This window comes from Zonotrichia leucophrys, chromosome 13 (assembly GCF_028769735.1).
Source record: "Zonotrichia leucophrys gambelii isolate GWCS_2022_RI chromosome 13, RI_Zleu_2.0, whole genome shotgun sequence".
In the NCBI taxonomy this organism is placed as follows: Eukaryota; Metazoa; Chordata; class Aves; order Passeriformes; family Passerellidae; genus Zonotrichia; species Zonotrichia leucophrys.
In genome coordinates, this window is record NC_088183.1 from 13,906,848 (window position 1) to 13,918,366 (window position 11,519).

General features: G+C 51.5%; 1 protein-coding gene across 2 annotated transcripts in view; it reads right to left on the reverse strand.

Moving 5' to 3' along the window:
* Positions 1 to 11,130, reverse strand: part of LOC135453513 (rho GTPase-activating protein 7-like) — a 48,889-nt gene extending 37,759 nt beyond the window's left edge. For both annotated transcript variants that reach the window (XM_064724644.1, XM_064724645.1), the window contains exon 1: positions 11,072 to 11,130. In XM_064724644.1, the coding sequence (XP_064580714.1) occupies positions 11,072 to 11,078 (7 nt within the window). In that variant the 5' untranslated portion in view covers positions 11,079 to 11,130. The remainder of the gene's footprint in view (positions 1 to 11,071) is intronic.
* Positions 11,131 to 11,519: the final 389 nt, after the last annotated feature.

Here is an 11,519-nt window from a genome sequence, read left to right on the forward strand (position 1 = left end):
AAGAGTGTGCATGGCCAGGGCAGGCTGGAGCTCCAGCCCAGATTTACACCAGTGTAAAGAAAAGCACTCCTCAACCCAGTATTTACATTATTAAGGCCAAGGAAAAAATGTAGTGGCAGCTGTGAACAGCCCTGGTAGGAGGACCTTCATGCAGGGGTTTCATTTGTTGTTGCAGCTGACTCTCTGCATCTCCTTTATCTTTTTTTTTACCCTCCCTCCTTTCAGAGATAGTTGACCTTAAATGCAAAAGGATAACGTGGGTCAGGAGGAGTGTTTATTATGTATGAGTTATTTTCTTTCATGTTAGCAAAATCCTTTTGTAGAATTTGGCAGAAGTCCCTGTTACAGCTAAATTTTGGACCCATGGGTGATCTGGAATTTAAGATTATTTATGTCTCAGTATAAAAAAAGCAGTGGAAAGGAAGCAAATTCAAAGAAAATAATCAGAGCACAGCTGAAATCTGTAGCTTTACATGTTTCAAGCATTCAAGCCTATCACTGATGTTGGGTGACTGTTTCAGTGGTTTCAGGCTTGTGTGTGGAAGCTGGAGCATGTGTAGAAATTACACACCACATTATTTCAGTGTTGTTTCACAAGGCAAGGAGCACGAAGCACTTTACAGATTCCAAGAATTGATTGCCCAGCAGAGCTCTGGGTACAGGTGTGCTGACATTACCTGCAGCTCCTTTAACCTCCTTGCACTGCAGGAACAGAGAGGAACAGCAGGAGGGGAGCAGGTCCTGCTGCTGCTGTCACTGCTGTCCCTGTCCCCAGGCCATGGCAGTGACAGACAGCCAGACCCTGCTATATTAGCCCTCAGCAAACCTCCCCTGGCTCCAGGGAGCTGCTTGCCCTGTAAAAGGGAGCTGCTCAGTGTGAACCAGAGCTGAAACTCAACCCTGCTCTGCCAGTGCTCTCCAGGCTGGGGTCATTGCAGGGAAGATCGTTCCTGAAGGGTGGGGCTGGAAAGAACATTTTTAGGAAAGGGTTATTTTTGTGTGCTCATTCCCAGAATGGTCCCAGGGTAAATCCACACTGGCTGTTTTTCCAAGCCTCATTTACTCCTAATCAACATTCACAGAAAACTGAGGCAAAAGTTCTTAAAATATTCAGAAAGCAGCTTTGCTCCTTGACCATGCTATTTCACAGCCATCTTCCAGCAAAGGCAAAGAGAAAACCACAGTTGCTCCTCAGACACAGACAAACATGCACATGAGAAAACTCTCCAAACCTTGAACCATCAGAGTCAGGGGCAGGATAAGCTGTGCCCACAATTCTCCTCTGCTCTCTGCAGACAGACAGACAGACAGACAGACAGACACCATTCCTTGATCCCACAGCCCACCCCTCCTTCATGCACAGGAGCATCCACAGAGCTCAGGGAAGGAGAGAAGCGGTGCCAAAACCTCTGCCAAGCCCTCTGGCTGTGGGACAGGGAGGGAACCCCCCTGCAGCCCCTAGAGAGTGAAAAACCCCAACAAGTGAAAGGAAACCTGGGGCCCTGCATGTGTCTGTGCCCACGGATTGCTCCTGCAGGATGAAAGCAGCACCCCCAGCCCCTCCAAGCTGTGCCCAGCAGCCAGGGGTGGCACAGAGCTGTCTCAGCTTTGGAGAGCACATTGCAATGCACAGTTTGAGGTGTTTTCCCCCCACAGCACAGCAGCCATTCAATATGTGCATATTCAATGCTCTGCAGCCATGGGCTGGAGCAGCAAGAGGAGCTCAGTGAGTGATTCAGGTGTCTGTGGATGTCAGAGCCTGCAGGTACAGCTGGGCTGACATTTTCAGAGCTATCCACGTTTCTTAGGCTCTTCAAGCTCCATTGAAACTTGCTTGAGGTGAATTTGAATGGAACATAGGCCCCCAGATCTCTTTTGTATTTTTAGATTAGCTCCTGTCCTTAAATTTTGCAATAAATAACAGACAGACTCTGCTTGGAAAGTTGGGAGCAGATGAGGAGTTTGGATAGCATGATCATGGGCAAAAATGAGCAAAATTCCTTTGAAAATTTAAAGTATATTTAATGTGGTGCTCAAGGTCACACAGCAAATCACTGGGCAGAACTGAAGCACAGCCCTGAGGGAATATAACTTGCAATCAGATACAGGAGAAGCTGAGTAGTTGCACAGACTCAGAAGCAGCATCACATCAACTCAACATCTGGCTGGAGAGGGGCTTGGGGAGCCTCAGTGATTTGCTGAAGGGGAAGGAGAGTCAAGAGCAGGGCTGGCATTAGGTTTGAGCAGCTAATACCACACAGGTAACCTGACATGGGGAAATCTGCTGCTATTTATGCTCCATAAAAATTCTCATTTTAGTGCCTTCAGTATATCCACTGCTGGACACATGAGGAGTTCTCCACTTGAAGGACACATCTTGCTGGCTGCTGGCACTGTGTTGAGAGAGCCTGAGGTGAGAGACACCCAGTGACCTGGCTCTGGCACCTGGCATGGCACTGCAGTCCCAGAGAGAACCTGTCCCTGGGCTGCTGAGCCTCCCCACCAGCCCTCCCTGGCAACCACTTGCCTCTCCTTTCAGCTGTCAAAATTCTATTTATTCCAGTGCAGCATTTCCTGTTTCCTAATTTGGATGGTTCCCTCAGTCATTTTTCCACTCAAATGCTTCAGCATTTTTTTGCAAACATCTAAACAGGAAGAGACCTGACCTCTCCTCCCTGGACATGGTGTGCTCCCTGCTCCTGGCAGCAGCACATCCCTCCTGTGCCAGCTGCTGTGGGGGCTCCAGGGCAGGCTGAGGGTGGATCCCATACTTGGGGTGCACTCAGGGCTTGCCTTGAAAGGCTCAGCAGTTTTGGGATCCCACACTTGGGTCCTGTTCATACCCTGCTGGTCCCCAGTGCAGCTCCCTGCCTGTGCAGAGGGATCCCAGGCTCTGTCATCCCCCAAAGGAACAATGCCCATTGACTCACAGGGTTGGATGGTGAGCCTGACACCTCAGGCAGGCACTGGGCAGCTCCTCCCCTGTGCACTCTCCTTGGGGCAGGATGGCTGGGGGGTTTTCCTCCTTGGGGCATTGTAGGAGCATCAGGGTGGGGGTAGGATGGTCGGGATGGACGGAGACGAGAGATCTCTGCAGCCAGGTCAGGAACTTGGGGTTTATTGCAAAGGGCCTGGGTGCAGGGCCCTGCTGGGAGCTGCCAAACACAGCTCAGAGCAGGCCCCAGAGAAGAGAGGGGGAGAGAGAGTAAGAGGGTAAGAGAGTAAAAGGGGTAAGAGAGTAAAATGCAAGAAGCAAGAGAGTGAGGTTCCCGTTCCAATACAATAAATCTTCTTCTGTGTTAAATATTCTGATTCTCACTAACCAATCTAGTACAAGATACAAATCCTACAGCATTTACATACAGCCTATAAGAATCATTACATTACCATACTGTGTTACATTTTAAACCCTAAAAACTCCTCTTTGGGCCCCTTCTGCCAAGCTGTAGGGTCTGCTCTGACCCTTGGGCCTGTCTGCAGGCAGAGGGTGTTGTTTCATCAAAAGGGGGATTACCTTCAGCCAGCCACACCATTGTTTTCCAGTTGTTCAGTAACTGAGGGATCTCAAAGCTTGCTTTCATTTCAATCTCACTTATAGTATCCATATTCTCAAAATCTTTTGCCAGGCAATCATATTTATAAGGCTTTCCTGTTTCATCTTCCCCAACAGGGCATCCATCATCACAGTCCCTCAAATGGAAAATGCAGCCCTGGGGCAGAGCCCCATCCCAATCCCCACCTCCAGCTGCTTCCAGCAAAGGCCCCAGGGAGGAATTTCTCTTTCCCTGAGCTGGACAACCCCAGGATTTGGGTCTGTGCTTGCCCTCCCTTGCTGTTGGGATGCTGGAGGATGCAGGTGCATCCAGCCCAGCCCAGCCCCTCTGCAGGACCCAGGGACATTTGGGGTGCTGAGATGGGCACCCAGGGCACTGCCAGGCTCCAGCTCCTCTCCTTGGGAGAGCAGTGCTGCCCTCAGCAGGGATCTCACCCCGGGGTGTGGACAGACAGACAGACTCCCTGATGCTGATGGGGCAGCTCTGCAGCAGGGCCCAGAACAGTTGGGAGGTTCTTTCCTCCCTGCTGGCAGGGCAGAGCTCCGTGGAACTGGCACATCCCAGCTCTGGGGCACTGCACCCAGCCCTGGGAGTCTGTGCTGCATTCCCAACCAACAGGGGACTGGGATAAATGGGGAAAAGTCACTTCTGCCTTCAGGAGGTGGAGAAGCCAATGCACTTCATTTCCAGGAGTACCTACAGTGCTCAGGGAAGGAGAGAAGCGGTGCCAAAGCCTCGGTCAAGCCCTGTGGCTGTGGGACAGGGAGGGACCCCCCCTGCAGCCCCTGCAGAGCCCCCCTGCCCTGGGCTCTGCCTGCAGGGCTCTCATGGCCAGGCTCCAGATCCAGCTCCTTGCTGGTGCAGATCAAAAGCTGACACACCTGAGGGTGAGAGGACAGAAAAAGAGAGAAAAACCCCAACAAGTGAAAGGAAACTTGGGGCCCACAGATTGCTGCAGAGCTCCTGCCTGCACACCCTTATCTGCACCCTCCTCCAGAAGCCCTCAGTGTCTGGAAATCACATTCAGTGCATGCACTGGGACATATTTAACATACTAGTGTGGGGCCTTGCAGCAGTTTGGTCATGCTGCAGAATTAATCTGAGATTGGTGATAACTGCAGAAAATTAGATTTATGTTAATTTTTTTTTAATGTTGGAGGTTCTCTCAAAAAAAGTTGCTGTTCCAAGTCCCAGCTCTGTCCTCCAGCAGTGAATCTGTAATGCCACCCTCCTGTGCCACAGGAAGGAGCACTCTGTGTGTCTATGGGGCTTGGGCAGTGGCCTCACTTGGCACTGGCTGCTTGGAGCAGGAGTGTCACAGACATCTTTTATGAAAAATTCTTTATTTAGGATCTTTCCTCCTGAGAAGTTGAGAGGCCTCAGGAACAAAATGTAAACAATGGTTATCTGCTGCTGTGGAATGCAACAGGTGCATCTGTGATTGGTCTCATGTGTTTGTTTCTAATTAATGGCCAATCACAGTCAGCTGGCTTGGACTCTGTCTGAGACACAAGCTTTTGTTATCATTCTTTCTTTTTCTATTCTTAGCTAGCCTTCTGATCAAATCTTTTCTTCTATTCTTTTAGTATAGTTTTAATGTAATATATATCATAAAATAATAAATCAAGCCTTCTGAAACACGGAGTCAGAGCCTCGTCTCTTCCCTCATCCTCAGACCCCTGTGAACACTGTCTCACAGGAGCCAGGCTGTGTTTTTCTGGAATGCTGTGAGGCTGCACCCCTTCCCCAGAGCTGGAACTGGGCTCCAGCCCCCCAGCACAGCAAATCCTTCTTCTCCCAGCTCTGCTCAGGGGCATGGGAATGGCCGTGCTCAGCTCTCGTTCTGTAAGGAAAGAGCAGCACATGGAGCATTTCAGGAGGCTCCTGATCCTGAGGCACAGTCACTGTCAGAACTCAGAACATCCCTCTGGCTGTCCTGGCATGCCAGGACCCTGCCAGGGGGCTCAGAGACCCTGGCACAGAGCCCAGGATGCCTGTGGTTTTGATTATGACCCATGGAGCAAATTACCAACCTTATATGAAGGATTACAAGCCATGACAGTTTAAGTAGAATGATGGTGAATTTATCACAGGGTGAAAAATAGATTTTTGGTGTTTTTAGAATGGGGGTTCAGGGACCAAGATGGAGGAATCTGGGATGTCCAGCCTTTCTCCTTCTTCTTCTTGGCCTCCATCTTCTGCTGTGATGTTGGCACTTTTAGATTGGTTTAGAGTAGAAGCTCACTGTCTAACATAGGTGATAGGTATTGGGAAGTAATTGTAAATATTGTACATGTAGTTTTTAGTATAAAAAGATAACACTGCCCAGGGGGCAGGCAGAGTGCCTTGGACTGTCTTGCTGAACAGGACAGGAGAAAGAATTTTATAGATAAGGAACAATAAACAACCTTGAGACCCAGAAATGAAGAGTTCTGACTCCTTCTTCAACCGCTGGGCTGGGAAAAGACACTTAAGGGTATCTAGGGGTCACTCTGAGCAGCAGAAGTCCTGAGCAGTCACTCACTGTGACTAAGCAAGATTGGGAGATATTCTGGACTGATGCCAAGGCAGGGGCAAAGGCAATCCCAGAGAAAGGAAAGCAAAGCTGTGTTAGTGCTCAGGAAGATTCACGTGCTGAGCATTAACAGCAGCAGCCCTGGCCCATCCATCCTGTCTGTGGCAGGGAGCTCACCCTGCTGGGTGCTGGGCAGCACAGGGGCTGACAGCAGGGCACCAGCTCTATTTACAGCTCTCCAGTGCAGGGGTACAGTGCACACACAGAGCACAGCCCTGCTCCCCTCACTCAGTGTCCCCCCAGCCTCCCTGGGCACAGGGAGCTGCAGGGCAGCTGCTCCCAGGCTGCACCAGCAGCAGAGCACAACAGCACAACATCCCTGCCCTGATCTCTCTGATCTCAGCAGCACAGAGAGCACAAGGAAAGCATCCCACTGGACATCCCTGGCTGTGTTTGTTAATCTTAGATTGGGAAAACTGTGCTTGATTTTGGTGCCAAATGAAAGCCACAGTGATGCCATCATTAATTCAACAGCTACACTTCACCCAGGAGCTGCAGTGGGTGGGGCAGCCTCACCAGTCTGGGTCAGTCCATAAACCACTTCAAACAGGAACCTTTAAATGCTGTCATTGCTTTAGTTACTCAGAAAATGCTTCACATTTTATATACTCCTAATCTTTTAATAATATACCAGGTTTTTACAGAGCTGTACCAAGTTCAGAAGGTGACAGAAGGTGACTTGCCTGTGCCATCACCAGCCTGCCCAAATCTGACCACATTCACATTCTACCCCTGCTCAGCACAATGCTCAGTGGAAAAACACCCACAATTAATGCTGCCTATTAAAGGGAGCCCATTAAAGATTCATTTTGGATGGGAGAGGAAGTGCAGGGTCCAGCACGGTTTCCTGTGTGCTATAAATAGCCATGGGATGCTTTAGGCAGAGGTCAGCCCCAGGCAGCTGCACAGGGCTGGCCTCCTTTGCCTTGTGCTGCTGGAGTGGCAAAACTTGTCCCCCTTAGAGCAAGAGAGAGCTGTGGGACACAGAGAGAGCTCCTGCTGCAGCCCCTGATGTTAATCACAGTCTGACATTGGCTGCAGGGGGAGCAGGGCCGCTGATCCCTGCCAGGGCAGGGTCCCACCAGGGTCACCCCCTGGGCTGGCACCTGGGAACCCCTCCTGTCACCTGCTAGTCTCTCAGGCTTTGCTGAGTGGCACATGAACGCTAGAAATGTTACCAAAATGCTCTAGAAGACAAAACCAGACACAAATATGTTGTTTGTGTGCTTTGGTTCAGTTAAAGGACTTCAGGGAGCAGTTTTTGGTGGGGGTCCCCAGCACAAGTGGCACTCCTGGTCCCTGCAAACCCAAGCCCACTGTGACATCTAGTGGCAGGTTACCCTAGAGCCCGGGAAAGCTGTGTGTGACAGGCCCTTCCCAGAGCTCCAGGACAGCCAGCCCACACAGGTTTGCTTTGTCACAGGCTCCTGAGGTGCCTCTGTACCCCTAAACCTGTATTTCTGTATTTCTGTGTGACACTGAGAGCTGCATGCCTGTGAGAGTGTGACAACTCCTTGCTCAGGCTGAGTGTGCAGCTGACAGGGACCTGTTTGGTGAGCTTGGGCCATTTGTGACATGAATTTCAACCTGTGTCCCCCAGCAGTGACCAGTGCTGGTGCTTGACCAGCTCATGGGGCCTTAGAAGCCAGGGGCACACAGATCAGGGGTGGAGCAGCAGACAGGGCAAACCTGCTCCCTTCCTGCACACTCACCTCCACTCCTCCCCATCCTTTGCAAGGTTTATTTAATACTTCATTTAATATTTCACCCTTTTTTGCAGACTCTGTTCGATTTCCTGCACCACCATCAGTGACATATTCCATATTAGCTGAATAATGATACAGAAATTAAATCAATAGGCTTTTCCTAACAAGTAGAGAGGCCCCATGGTGCACGTCTGGGCAGCATGAGTCAGGGATGTCATCTGATTACTGGGCTGCTTTGTGAGAGAAGGGACAAACAGATACCAAATATGGGGAGTAAAACTGAGAAAAAAGGTCACATTTCAAGAAGATCCTCATTCCTTGTGAGAGCTCAGAGCTGGGCAGCAAAGTGGGAAGCTGCTGTGCAGCACATGAGCAGCAGCAACACAAGGCCACAGCAAAGACCTGTGTAGGGGGATAGAATATAAGTAAATAAAGGTAGTATAGAATGTAATCTTACCCCCTAAAGAGTTGCAGCTGGGTTAATTATTAAAGATTAGAAGCAGGCCTGATGTTAAGAGGCCACATAAGAAGAGTGTTATAGAAGAGTGGGTTGGTTGGTTGAGGGGAACTGGAGTCAGTTGGCTGCTGTGGGGACAAGGAAGAGTCAGTGCCCAGAGGAGCTGCCTACAAGAAACATCAAGGAGATGTGAAACTGGCAATATGGACCCTTGCAATGTAATGACAATAGAACTTTTGCACTATATGACAACAGATCTGCCCTGCACAAACTCCCTGCTCTGGAGGATGATGGAAACAACATTAAAGTGTGCAGGGTCAGAGTGCTGGGAGGTGACACCAGGCTGGGCAGCACCAGCCCTGCCTCAGGGGGTTCAGGTGCCTGAGACCCACGAGTGGTGCCAGGCTGCCAGAGGATGCCAGGCACCACAGCAAAACCTCCCCAGCCACCAGCCCCTCTGCTTTGTATCTGCCTTTCATAAAGCTTTGTTTAATGCACAGAACGGATTCTATATGATTTATTCACCAGAGCAGCCAAGTTCCCTTCCCACACAAGCATTCCTTCCAGCAGCTCCAGCTCCTGCCTTTTCCCAGGAGCACTGAGGGAAGCAGGATGGGGTGGAGGAGGGATGGGAACAGCAGGCAGAGTGTGTGCTCAGCCCCCTGCTGCACAAGGCTTGCTGGACCAGATTTTGGCAGGTGTCAGATTTTTGGAGATCCAGATTTTTGGCAGATGTCAGATAACGTTAACCCTGGAAGTGTGAACCCTGGAAATGGTGAACTTCAGGAGCTGAAACAGCAAATTTATACCAAAAAGAACAGCAACCCATACAAAAACATTCCCAGAAACAGCTCCCCATTTCTTAATGGGGACAGGGGGGATCTTGCTGCCAGCCAGGATTGCTGACCCCAGCACTGCACAGTCCCCCTGGGCACTGCTGGGCCTGGCTGCTCCCACCCTGCTGCCCACCTCAGCCTGGGCTCCATGCCTGCTGCTCCTGCTGGCTGTGTGCCCAGGGGATGAGCCCACAGATGGATGCTGGATGGTGGCTGCTCCCTGCCCAGCACCCCCATGGCACAGCAGCCATGGCTAAAGGAGGGTTCCTGCCTGTGGCACAACCCTCCCTGACCTCCAGTGACCCTCTGGTCACTTCCCACAGTGGTCACTGCAGCCGCACTCCAGGGCAGAATGCTCCTATGGGGAATACCTGGCCACACAATCCATTCTCTCACGACTCTCAGCTTATATCAACAATTTATTCATTTCCAAAACACAAGTAATTTCCTACCTTAAAAAATTACACCTCTACTGCTGCCTGGGACCTGTGTGAAGCAGCAGATGGATGCTGAGGCCTGGCCTGAAATGCAGCAGACTGATTTGTGTTTGTCCCCAGCTCTCGTGCTCGGCACATTGCCAGGGTGACGCAGAGCAACGAGGAATAAATGGACTCAAAACTTGGCCAGAGAGCATCAGCAAACAGAGGGTTGAAAACTCAGCTTGATTTATTTTATAGAGAGGCAAAGGACAAGAAATGCAGCGCTATTCCCAGTTGTGGTCCTGGCAGACAGACCCATGTGAGAGCAGAGCTGCTGGTGGGGCTGGGCAGCCCCAGCAGGGTCTGTCTGACAGGGGAGCATTGCTGGGAAGGGAAATGACACTAATTCCCTTTCTGCAAACATTCACTGCCACCCTTGCCTCCCTTGCCCAGGGAATACAAAGTGTTTTACATGAAGCAATAAAGCAAAGGCCACGTTCTGACACGCAGATGCTTAATACCCTCCTACAGAGCTGTCGGAGCTGCTGTAGGATTTTTTGGGCATTACAAAGCAAGCCTTTGGCAAAGGGCTGGCCCAGCTGATGGCCAGAGAAACGCCAGGGCTGCCCCAGCACGGGGCACCAGCTCCTGCTGTCAGGGAGCCCCAGCCCTGGCAAAGGGACCTGGGCACAGCAGGAATGGGGCAGGAGAGGATCTGAGGGTTGGGCCAGCTGAGACAGAAATCAGCCTGGGGACACGGGAGGGACATGGGAGCACAGCTGAGCATGGGGGCCTGGAGCAGCAGCACTGTCCCCCTGCAGCCCCAGGGTGACAGCTCACACTGCTGCAGGCTCAGGCACCCGCCCCAAAGCTCCCCTCTCACCTTCCTTCCTCCAGAAAACAGAACAGCAAAAAAAACCAAACAGATCCCTTCTGCTTTTCAGGAAAAATCCATGATTGCTCAGGGTGAGCTCCTCTGATGCTGGAGGCCTGACATGCTGTCCCCACAGAGTCCCTGCTACTGCTGTGTCCCCTGCCCTGCCACCCCATTCAGTCCCTATGGGAAAGCCATTCCCATGCTCACACCTCAGGGATGAGCCTCCTGTGGGAGCACTGAGGGTCCTGGTGCTCCCTGGGGAGCAGCAGGGTGGGTGGCTGGTCCCCTCCAGAGGACAAACCTTTGCCAGGCAGGGACCTTGTGCCACTCTGCCTCTCTGCAGGGACAGCTGCGCTGTGCCACCAAATGCCCACTGCATTCAGGACTCGCAGATGCTGAAGTGTTAGGTCTCGAAATTCCTAGGAACTAAATCTTTTTTAAATTCTAAACAAAATATATAATGAAAAAAACCTGTCTGTTTTCTGTTAAGTGAGCCCAAATAAAAGCAGCACATCCCAGCAGGGAGCAGCCAGACCCACACCTTTGCCATTCCCTCCCGAGTTTGTGCCTTGTTTTCTGGTTTGATTGCTGGTTTAAAAACCTTACAGAAACAGAGTAACCAAGGAAAGAAAACAAACCTCTCCTACCTTCCATGGGGAGAGGCAGCTGCAGCGGGTCCCTGTCCTGCACAGAGTAAATCCCGAGTCCCTGCAAGCCCTGCCTGGGGCAGCTGAGCTCCGAGCCCATCTGCTCGGCTTTAAGCAGGACAGCCGAGATCCCACCCAGGACGGGGTGGAGAATCCTCCCTGGGAAAGAGCAGCTCGGTCACAGCTCCCAGAGCCGCTCCCGCATCCCGCCGGGGCTCTGGCACGGCCCTGCCTCCCTCTGCCCCTGGAATCCTGCACAGCCTCTCCCTCTGCCATCCCCCTGCAGCCCGGCCTGACACAGGGACCCTGCTGGGCACTGCCCGGGGTGCGGTGCCAGTGCCAGGGTGTGGGTGGCATGGGTGACACCAAGGAATGCTGGCAGGATGAGCACAGGATGCACAGGGTTGGAATGTGTGCAGGATGGAAGGGATGGAGCACACACAGGTAC